Source organism: Chrysochloris asiatica, unplaced genomic scaffold (assembly GCF_000296735.1).
Source record: "Chrysochloris asiatica unplaced genomic scaffold, ChrAsi1.0 scaffold00028, whole genome shotgun sequence".
Classification (NCBI taxonomy): Eukaryota; Metazoa; Chordata; class Mammalia; order Afrosoricida; family Chrysochloridae; genus Chrysochloris; species Chrysochloris asiatica.
In genome coordinates this window covers 17,323,596-17,334,812 of record NW_006408546.1, presented here as the reverse complement: position 1 = coordinate 17,334,812, position 11,217 = coordinate 17,323,596, and the positions used below count along the sequence as shown (strand labels likewise).

Here is an 11,217-nt window from a genome sequence, read left to right as displayed (position 1 = left end):
CTTTTGGCCTACCTCCAGGGTCAGCTTCTTTCAGACTTCACAGTCTAGAATTCCTCAGAGAATCTTCCTGGGAAACAAGGGAGAGTAAGTCTCCCAGGTCCAGCTCCAACTGGACTCTGCAAGCTTTTAAGGAAAGGGTTTTGGAGTCACCAGACCTAAGTCTAAATTCCAGCTCTGCCCCTAACTTGTTGTTTTTGAGCATGCTAGTTAACAATGGACATGATACAACATAGCTCCCAGAGCTTTTGTAAGGTTAAGTAAGATGAAGTGTGTGCACTGCCCAGCACAGAGCAGAGCAGACTTCTCAGGTATGCATTCCCATCTCGTCAGCTCACCATCCTGGCCAGACATGCTGGCTACATGGCTGGCAGACCCCAGGTTTGAGGTGTGTGCTGGTGGCTAATTCAGCTTGCCTTAGTCCCTATGGGGTGGTTTCTGACTGTTATTTTTTCCCAAGGGCTGCACAGAGTATTCTCTGTGTGGCCAGGGACTCTGTGGGAGCCTAGCTAGCCCCAGCTGAGCCATCCCAGGGCCCTGTGCATGGTAGAGGTCACCTAGACACCTCAGCCAGTGACTTCAGGACTTTGTGCCCAAGTTTCTCGTTGTCCTGGTGAATAGGAAAAGAAAGTGCCTTTGGGTTGTACTTCTGACCTTTGAGCCTATTATCTTCCATCATAAACTTGTTCCATTGGGCTATAAAAGCAGCTCACACCAACACATTCTCTCTGCAGCCTGCTCCTTGACGTCTTACGTAAAGCCAGGCTGAACCAGAGACCGCCACCATGACAAGGGACCAGAATGGAACGTGGGAGATGGAAAGTAACGACAACTTTGAAGGCTACATGAAGGCTCTGGGTAAGGTCAAAATGGGTACAGAGAGGTGGAGGGATCCGTTGGTAGGACCATGATCTAGCCCTTGGACAGGGCTACTGTGGGTTTCATCAGGCTCAAGTGCAAATCCTCAATGAGCTCTAGTAGCATTGTGGTTACGACCCGACCTCAAGGTTGGCAGTTCGAAACTACCAGCTAGTCTGCAGAAGAAAGATGAGGTTTTCCACTCCTGTAAAGATTTACAGCCTTGGAAACCCTATGCAGGGTTGCTATGAATCGGAGCCGACTCCACAGCACACTACCACTACCATCACCATGTGCAAATCCTAATTCTCAGTTACTAGCTGTGGAATATCAGATCGCTCATACAAATTCTCTGAAGTTCAAGCTTCTCATGTGTAAATTGGAAATAGCAATAAATTAGATTACGTCCAGAATATATTTAACAAATATAGTATCTAGAAAATAAATACTAAATGAACGCATATACGCACACATGCACATACACACATACAGACTAAAACCAAAATAATGCAGCTGATCTCCTGCCTTGTGATCATGATCTCGTTGGCAACCAATGAAACTAAACCTGATATTATCCATAAATGACCCTTTTGTCAGCCTTGTAGTGGGGAAGCAGAAAAGGAGTGGCCAAGGAATCCAAGCCTAGAAAAAATAAGGCCCACTGAAAGCTAGGGGAGGCTTTGCCATGTATGAGGATAAGTCAAAAAGTACTGCTACAAGGGTTTCACTTCATGCATGCATTGGTTTATTCCAAACAAAATATATTTAAACATGTCTCTGTAATCAGTAGATGGCTGCAGACACGTTCTCTCAGTCATGCACTGGTCTTAGTCTTGCTGGGGTACCTTTACAAAAAATGTTCAATGAAAAAATTGACCTGGGTCCCTTAAACTCAAACCAGAGAGGTCAGCCCAAAAATTTTTACCAAGTCCTTTCAGGATCCCAAAGCAGCAATCTTGATAGGTTTTCTCAAAGAACACAGAATGATCATGGGGGCTTATTATTAGAAGAAGCTTTAAGAAAATTGAAAACTGCATCGGTGAGAAAAAGGACCAAGAAAGTTGTGCCGAGGAAATTTTTTTCCATCATGGCAATACACCTGTTCATTCTTTGAGGGTAGCAAAGGTTGTTTTAATGAGAACTATACTGGGAAACCTTACCCCATCTACCCTCCAGCCCTGACCTTGCCCCTTCAAACTTCTTTTGGTTTTCAAAACTCAAAGAACATTTAAACAGAGCATAATTTGAATCCCTTAAGAATGTTAAAACTAAAAAAAAAAAAAAAAAAATGTTAAAACTGCCATTTTGATGTGGTCTATATACAGAACATTTCTACTGACATGTTTCACAATTTATGGAGTTTGGAGCCTTCTTTATGTGCTTAGACATGTTTCTAATACAGAATGGCTTTCTTTGGCATTGTGGTTTAAGTGTTGGGCTGCTAACTTCAAGGTCAGTGTTTCAAACCCACCAGCTGCTTGATGGGAGAAACATGAGACTGCCTACTTCTGTAAAGATTTACAGTCTTAGAAACCCTTTCTAGAGTTGCTTTGAGTCCAAACTGACTCATTTGCAGTGGATTTGTTCAGAATGTTAACTCAAAACACAAGGAAGCTTCCAAAATCTTGCGTGAAAAGTTCCATTGTCTTTTGATTCCATTTGTCCATGAACTATTTGAAGCCTCCTCATTTTTGCAGGGGGGAAAGGAAGAAGCAAAAATCCTCCAACCAGACTCTGCCCCAACCATGCTGCCCCTATGTTTTTCAAACTGTAGTACTCAATAGAAATGAAGTTCTGGTTCTATACATGAGCAAATGGTTTGGAGTATAGCTCAGAATTGTAATTCTGAATGATATTAGACAGATAAGGAAACTAAAGCAGAGGGACGAGCATAACCAGGAGCACAGCCCAGGACTTGCTGTATGACACTAGCGGTTTTTATCGATTTATTTGGCTTTGGCTTTTTGATGCTGTTTCCTCATCAATCACATAGCACCAAGCTCACTTGATTCTTTGGGTGTTGTTGGATGTAATTGTCATTTAGAACAAGTGAAAGAATTAAATTAGGGTTATTTTGGGTGACAGCAGTATGCTGAACAAGCCTGATTCCTGAAACACAATCAGTGTTTTTGAAGCTTTGTGACTCCCAAGAATGCTTAAGAAATAAGGTGATTTTGAAGCCTGGTGTGGCGCTCTAGGGTAAATACTGGACTGGTAACCACAAGGTGGACTGTTTAAATCCACTAGCCACTTTGGAAACCCTATACAGGACCACGTAACAACAACAATAACAACATAGTGACTTTGAACCCTGGTGTGGTGCTGTGGGATAAACACTGGACTGCTAAGGTAGGCTATTCAAACCCGCTGGCCACTCCTCAAAAACCCTATACATGGCCAAAATGAGTCAGAACCAACTCAATAGTATGCAACTATGACAACAGTGGCTTTAGGAATCCCTGGGTGGTTAAGCACACCACTACAAACCATAGTCTAAAGGCAAATGGCAGGAAGTTTGAACCTATCCAGAGGCACATTGGAAGCTAAGCCTGGTGATCTGCTTTCAAAAGGTCACAGTTATGAAAACCCTATGGTAGGGAATGTACTCTTTAGTATAATCAACCATGTGAGACCAAAAGGACAAGAAAGATGTACCAATGGAAATGGGGAATCCAGGGAGGACTGGGGAAGAGAGCTGTAACTTGAGGGGATTATTGCAATCAATGTCACAAAATAAAATGTATATAAATGGTTCAATGGAAAGCCAGTCTACTCTGTAAACTTTCACCTAAATTATAATAATAAAAAAAAAAGAACAAACGCAAACCCTACGGAGCACAGTTCTACTCTGCACACATGGGTTGCTATGAGTCAGGATTGACTCAGTGGTAACCACAAGAGTGATTCTGAGGTATAAAATCCATCTGTGTTTAGTTTATAGCTCTGCAGGGTGAGTCCTTGGAGCCACTCTAGCTAGGCATCAGGGTAAAGGCAGGCACGCCCATGCCCACCTTCCCTCTTTGGGGAGAAGGTGGGATGGGCACACTTTGAGCTCTAAGAAATCCTCTTTACAAAAACATCCTTTCTTTAAATTTTTCCACACTCTGAACACACTCAGTATGTGAGTGGGGTTCATGAGTTGGCACTGTGGTATTTGGTATCTCCACTATGAGTATCTCAGTTCTCCTGGGATTTGGGTACATTTTGTCTCTTAGAGTTTCAGCCACAATGTCCAATTTAATAGCTCTTTACATTGATGTCCCTCTAATGAACAAACTGACCTCTTTGCACCTCTACTTTGTCTGCAGAGTAGAGGAAGCGGATTGTCATGTTTCTGATAAAGATTAATATTAGAGATGGTTGTTATTGTTAAGTGCTTGGTGTCTCAGTTTACCTAACAGATGACAGCCTACAGCATCACAGGGCCCGGGAACTTTTCCCAGATCCAGGCCAGACTGTGTAGACATGCCTCAGCCACAGTTGTTTTCCTGCCATTGAGACAGGATGCCTGATCTCTTTCACATACCTACAGGGACATGGGTAGGGCAGGGTTAGAAGTGATTGAAGACAGGTCTCAAGGAGCTCAGCCAGAAACAGCAGAGATGGAGCAGCCTCCTCCATGTAACCTCTTGATGGTCACCCAGCAGATCTATGATATTTCTTCACAGTCTGGCCATCAGGCAGTGAATGTCTTCCCCAAGCTGAGAAGTCAATGAAGCTTGCCTTCCTTGCCCTTTTGAGTAGTGAGACCCGTGGCATTTGGGAAGAACATGTGAGGAGACCTTTGTAAATCCCTAGATGTGTAAATGCCACTAAGTATAACTCCATTTCCTGACTAAGAACCATCACTTTCATCACCAGCACAGGGGAGTTAATCACCATCCCTGGGGAGTTGCCTTTCTCTATGTACCCACCTGTTGGTTCACTAAGGAATGCCAGATTCCAGTTGAGATGTAGTCTGGGTGGCACAATAGCTTTCTCACTAACTAAGTGACTCACACCACACACTGGTCCACCATGTGAACCAGGTCCCAACCCCAGCAGAGCCACATGTCAGGTAACCTTTGGGTTGCCCCAAGTTATCAAAGTCATTAATTGTGCCCAGTGGGAGTGCCAAAGATCAATCATAGCTCCTCTCCTGCTTCTTGGTGTTTCCAGACTCTTTCTTGGCAACAAGGAAACAGCTGCTGAACTATTTTTCCCTGAGAATTATGTTGTGTATGATCGGGGGGGATGAGAGGTGGGATAGGTGGTCTTCATTTTTAAAAGGAAGGCTCTAGTAGGGAAAATATGAGCCTGAGGTCCCATTCCTGCGGCAGGATGCTAGAGGAAAGGTTGAGGCAGGGGTGAAGCCAGTGATGCATGTCACTGAGAGATCATTCAATTTCATTAACAATGTTTTGAATTGCTCACAGTGGCAGGGATTGTGCCCTCAGAGGTAGAATTTTCCCAAGAAGCTCAGAGACTAGGGCAGAGATAGGGCAGGGGTAAATGGAAGGGTGTCTAGAGCAGGAAATAGACTCAGTGACTGGGTGGGAAGAGACAGTAATGGATCAGCCTGAAAAATGAAAAGCTTTAATTGGTGAAAATGAGAAAGTATTATAGAAGGTGTGTGCCCTAAAGTTTCTTCTCTTTAAGTGCCATCAGGTCAGTTCTGACCCATAGCGACCCAGCATAGGGTTTCTGAGGAGCGGCTGGTGACTTTAGCTCACCACCCAGTGCTTATCTTACAGTTCCTCACTAGAACTCTGATAACATTCAATTTAGGCCATCTTTTAGTAAGCCTTTCTTCCACAAATCATAAATCTTTGGAAAACTCCAATTCTTCCCTTAATTCCCAAAAGAAGGTGAGGGACAGCTTCTACAAGACGGTCTTATTAATTAAAATGAACAAGCAGAGATTTAAAAAGTGCAGCAACCTCTAAAGAGAAGTAGCTTGGGTTTCCAGGCAGTTCTACCAGGTAGGTGGTACCTTGGAGGTTGACATCAGGCAGCTCACACCTGAGTGGTCTCTGCCAGGAAATATTTCCTCGATACCTGCAGCATGCAAAATCTGTCCTGGCTGTCCTAGAACTCACAGTCTAGCATGGGTGAGCATGCACACAAACTATTCTCATACTGTTAGGAATATCAAGCTAGAACTTTATATACATTATCTCCTCTAATTAACTCATTTTCAACATGTTTGTTGAGTATCCATAGCATGCCCGGAAGTGTTCTGGGCATTGATGATGTAGTGGTGGAGGAGGCTGTAAGTTCCCTGCCCTCATGGAATTTCCCTTCTAGTGGGAGAGACAGAAGATCAACAAACAGATGGACAAAATAAAAAGAAGAATGAAGTCGAGGGTGGTTGGTCAGGGTAGGCTGTCTGAGGAGGTGACATTTGAGCTGAGGTTTCAGTGCTGATAAATGTTACCTGGGCACAGGGGACAGCAAGTGTAGCAGCTTTGAGCAAAACAACACAGCTGGTTGTGTTTGGTGTGGTGAATAGGCAAGGAGACAAACAGAATGAGGGTGGGAATGTAAGCCAAGCTCAGACCACGCAGGGCCTGATGATGAGAAGACTTAGTCTATCTTACATATATATTCTTTGGAGTCCTGGTGTGGCACTGTAGCATTAGCACTGGATTGTTAACCACAAGGTCAGTGGTTGAAACCCACCAGCTGTTCCTTGGAAACCCTATAGAGGATCACTGTGAGTCAAAACTGACTCAATAGCACTTACCAATAACAACAACAGCATACATATTCTTTAAGGATTACTAAAGCTGTGGTCCTGGTGTAGCACTGTGGGCTAATACGCTGACTGCAAAGTTGGTTTGAACCACAAGGTTGGCGGTTCAAGCTCACCCACCACTTCATGGAAACCCTATACAGAGTCACTATGGGCTAGAACCAACTCGACAGCAGTTAACACAACAACAGCAAGGTTATGGTATGGAGAATGAACCATAGGAATTCAAGACTGGAATCAGGGAAGCCCAATAGGAGTCTGCTGTGTTATCCAGGCAACAAAGGGTCATGACTTGGGCTAGGGTGGTACCCAGGAGGCTGGAGAAGAGACGATGGATTCAGCATGTTTTGGAGATAAAGCCAACAGAGCATGCAGATGAATTAAATACAAAGTAAGAGGAAACGGAGGAGTCAGCAATACTCCCTAGGTTTTAGCCTGAGTAACTGAAAACATGGTGATCCCATCGTCTGAAACAGAGAAGATATGGGGAGAGGTTGTTGAGGGGTCGATGCTGTCAGAGGGGAATGAATTAAGAATTGTGCTTTGCATATTGTGGTTTCAGATGCCCATTACATATTCAAGTGGAGGATTAAAATAGTCCTGTTGCTATAAAATCGAGAGCTCAGGGTGTGGTCAGGGATGACACAGGAGAAATCCTTTCCATATTATGGGGTAAGGAATCTGAAACCAAGAGAGGTAGAAGGGATTGTTTGGGATCATTTGTCGTTGTTGTTATGTGCCATGGAGTCGGTTCCGACTCATAGCGACCCTGTACAGGGTTTCCGAGGCTGTAAATCTTTACAGGAGCAGAAAGCCTAATCTTTCTCCTGCAGAACAGCTGGTAGTGTCCAACTGCTGACCATGAGATTAGCAGCCCGATTCATAACCACTATGCTACTAGTGGCTGGGAAATGATGGAACTTACACAGGAGCTCAGTCCATTTGTTTCTAGCTCTTCTCATGACGCTGTTCTAGTTGGGGGTAGGAAGCACTGAAGTAGGGAAGGATGCACTCCATTCTGAGCAAGGTTTGTCAGGATGGGGACATCTGGAGCAGACAGGCAGGACCCTCAGAAAGGAAAGAAAGGAAAAAAAATTACCCAGCGACCCAAGGAGGAATTGGCTTCATAAAATCTGGGTTCCTGCTGGTGCTCTCAACCCAGCGCAGTTATGCGTGATGCCTGTCTTTCCTTGAAGCCCGTGGCGCCTGGGGTGCGACTTTTGAGTGAGAAAAGCACTGGGGTGTGGCAGCGGACCCGTTAATGATCTCTACCCACAGATCTCCCCTTGCTTGCATTGTCAGCACTTCCACCCTGACACCCAGTGATGAGTCCTACACTGTAGGATGGGGAGGCAAAACCCTGGGCCTCCAACCTGCCTCTGGTGACTAGGGGTAGTTTTAAACATAATTGGGGGTATCCATTAGCGTAGTGGTTATGAATCGGGCTGTGAGCTACAAGGTCAGCAGTTCGAAACTACTAGCGGTTCCGCGGGAGAAAGATGAGGCGGTCTGCTCCCGTAAAGATTTACAGCCTTGGAAACCCTGTGTAGGGTCGCTATGAGTCGGAACCGACTCCACGGCACATAACAACAACAACATTAGAGAGTGAGAGGAGGAGGTGGGCAGGGTGTCATTCTAATTCCTCTCTCCCTGTGGTGTCTGGAGGGAGACTCAGCCTGTAATAAAGGAAAAGCTTGTTCTTCCACTCTGCTTCTCACAATGGCCTAAGAACACCGAGGGACCGAAAATTAAGGAGACCAGGTTCGAAGCCCATCGGAGCTGCACTTGGAGTGGATCTCAAATGTCTTATAATGGATATGTGTGTGCATCTCTGCTCTTTAATTTACAAAGAGCGCCTGCCCTTACAGCCTGCAACTTTAGCTTTTTATTTTTTTCACAAGCACATTACACAACATTTTAATGGTGGGTAGCATACTCATATTTCAACTTTATGGCTTGCTTTGTTCAAAATGCTGTTATGAAAAGTGTGTTTTAATAAAGTCACTCAGTGTTGTTATTTTTTTTGCTTCCCTGCAGCAGCTACAAGGCAAATACATTATTCAGAAACAGTTTGCCTTTAGACCCTCTTATCCAAGATAGAAATTCATTTTACCTGGCTGTAAATCAGACTGTGAGATACCTTTAATCCAGAAAAGCAGTTAAAACATACTTGATAACCCTGGAGTTAAAATATCATATCAGGAAAATAGTTTTCTCAGCAAAGTACAAAGAGGAAGTCTTTTTGTAATCTATATGTGTATGTGTGCTCTATAGTTGCAGTTAAACCCTTCCTTTTGATTAGGAATATCACGAATCCACCAAGAGAACATTTGGCTCTCTTCCCTGGGGTGCAGCAGAAGTGACATGATTAACTGACCTGTGCAAATGCTAAAGGGTGGCCAAGAGGGCAAGCCATTTTTCAATCCGGAAGAGAAGCAATACTTGACTCCATTTGCATAGCACTTCTAATAAGATTCCCCCAGCACTGGTCAGAAAGATTGACTAGGGCTAGCATTTTCAGAACAAACCAGTTCTCTCAGCAATATACATTTTAAGCTGTGTTCTACCTTTCTAAGGAACCAGGGACAAGCAGAAATTTGTATTAGGGGAGCTTTAGTTGTGAGTGACAGACAGAACGTATGTGTAGAGAAATCCTTGGGAGCCCTAGCCTACCTGGATGACTGAATCCACCATTTAACTTCTCTTGGCTTCTATTTTCACAACCGTAGAGTGAAAATAGACTAGTTCTCTGAGGGATGCTTTTGTTCTAGTTTCTCTGTCTTTTCCAATTCTTCCTTAGTAGTTTTACCTGGATCCCTCCCCTTTGCTTCATCGTGTTACTAGATGCCCTCAGGTTGCTAACCCCAAGGTCCAACTCTAGTTCTAACCATAACCCTAATACTAAATGAAGTCCTAGGCCTAGCCCAGAGGTCTGGTGTGGTGCTGTAGGATAAAGCTAAAGCACTGGACTCCAAACCTCAAGGCTGGCAGTTCAAACCAACCAGTTTCTCCTTGAAAACCCTATACAGGGTCGTTATGGTCATTACTGACTCAATGGCACTTAACAACAACAGGCCTAGCCTAGACCTAGTCATAGTCCTAATCTTAATCCTCACTGCTCACTCCTACCTATCCCCTACCCCAAAAAGAGCATAGATACACACACAAATGCAAACACACAATATTTTTCATAAGCCCTGCCTACATGCATCAATCCACCCACAAGGCAAAGCCAAAAAACAACCCTGCCATCAAGTCGGTTCTGACTCATAGTGACACCAGAGGACAGAATGGACGTGCTCCAGAGGGTCAGATCTGTCAATGTTACCCAATTATAAAAGTGCTTTAACTCAATGGGTTCATTTGCATGCACTACAAGACCGAGCTGCTGTTTGCATTGCCTCTGGTGTCTTTATACCAACTGATTTTGTCACATTTCCTGGATTTTAACTACAATATTGATATCATTAGAATTTGTAAGCCTATATCAATAACTTTTTAAGGAATGAAGTAGTAAGTAAGGAAAAAGAAGAGAAAAACAAAAACAAAAACAAAACAGGCTTCTGCTGAGTTACCAATAATGTTGTAAATAATAATGTTGGAATTCAATGTAGAAAGATTTAACAAAACCATTTTGTTGTTGGTATTCAGATAATCTAAGAAATACTACATTTCAGCAGTGTATAATTATTTCACATATTATTCTATGATTAAAATTGTTAATAACCCTGAGGAAGGATTCTGTCAGGTCTGGTACAGGGAGCGGGTGGCACCAATCCCCGTGATACCCCTGACCTAAGTATGATTTCAGCAGCAGAAGGGTTTAGCATAGCTGGAGTCCTGTGTGGCTCTATAGGATAAGCACTCAACTGCAAGGTCGGTTTGAACTGAAAGGTCGGCAGTTCAGTCACCATCCACTCCTCAGAAAGCCTATACAGGGTCGCTATGAGTTGGAACTGACTCCACAGGCACTTAACAACAACAACAACAGGGCTCAGCACAGGGGTTGTTATTGGCTAAGTGCTGTCGAGTCTGTTCTAACTCATAATGACCTTTTAGAGTGTTTCCAAGGAGCAGCTGGTGGTTTTGAACTGCTGACCTTGTGGTCAGTAATCCAGTGCTTATATTACAGTGCTACACCAGGACTCCACAGGAGGCTATAGCAAGAGCTAATGTTATTTCTGCCCATCAGCCCAACTGTGAAGTGAGAAAGCTGGTCAATGCAAAGAACTGTTTCACTGAGCAGGCTAACACACCCATGTGACCAACCACGTCCTTAAGACTGAGGGACTTAGCTGCTACTCAGACTGTACCTTCATTGCCCAAGTCCCTTGGACTGCATGGAGTGACAGATGGCTGGAGAGATGTATAAATATGACCTGAATGTTTCACCTGATATGAATGCTGCTCTGGTCTCTAATTCAGATTCAAGGCCAGCCAAAGGGTACAGACCAAAGTACAAGGTCCTTGGCACCGTGTAAAGCATTTTACAACTATTGCCACTAAACCCTCACCATAAATAACCCTGTGAAGTGAGCATTTCCACTCTTCCCCTGATTTTACCATGAAAAAGCAGAATCCGAAAAGGGAAGTGACTTTCCAAAGTCACCTACCTGGGAAATTCAGAG

General features: G+C 43.9%; 1 protein-coding gene across 1 annotated transcript in view; it reads left to right on the top strand.

The window, feature by feature from the left end:
* The first annotated feature begins 725 nt into the window (after positions 1-725).
* RBP2 (retinol binding protein 2, cellular) overlaps positions 726-11,217 on the top strand; it is a 30,413-nt gene continuing 19,921 nt past the window's right edge. The window contains exon 1 of the mRNA XM_006846617.1: positions 726-855. Coding sequence (XP_006846680.1) covers positions 783-855 — 73 coding nt within the window. The 5' untranslated portion in view covers positions 726-782. The remainder of the gene's footprint in view (positions 856-11,217) is intronic.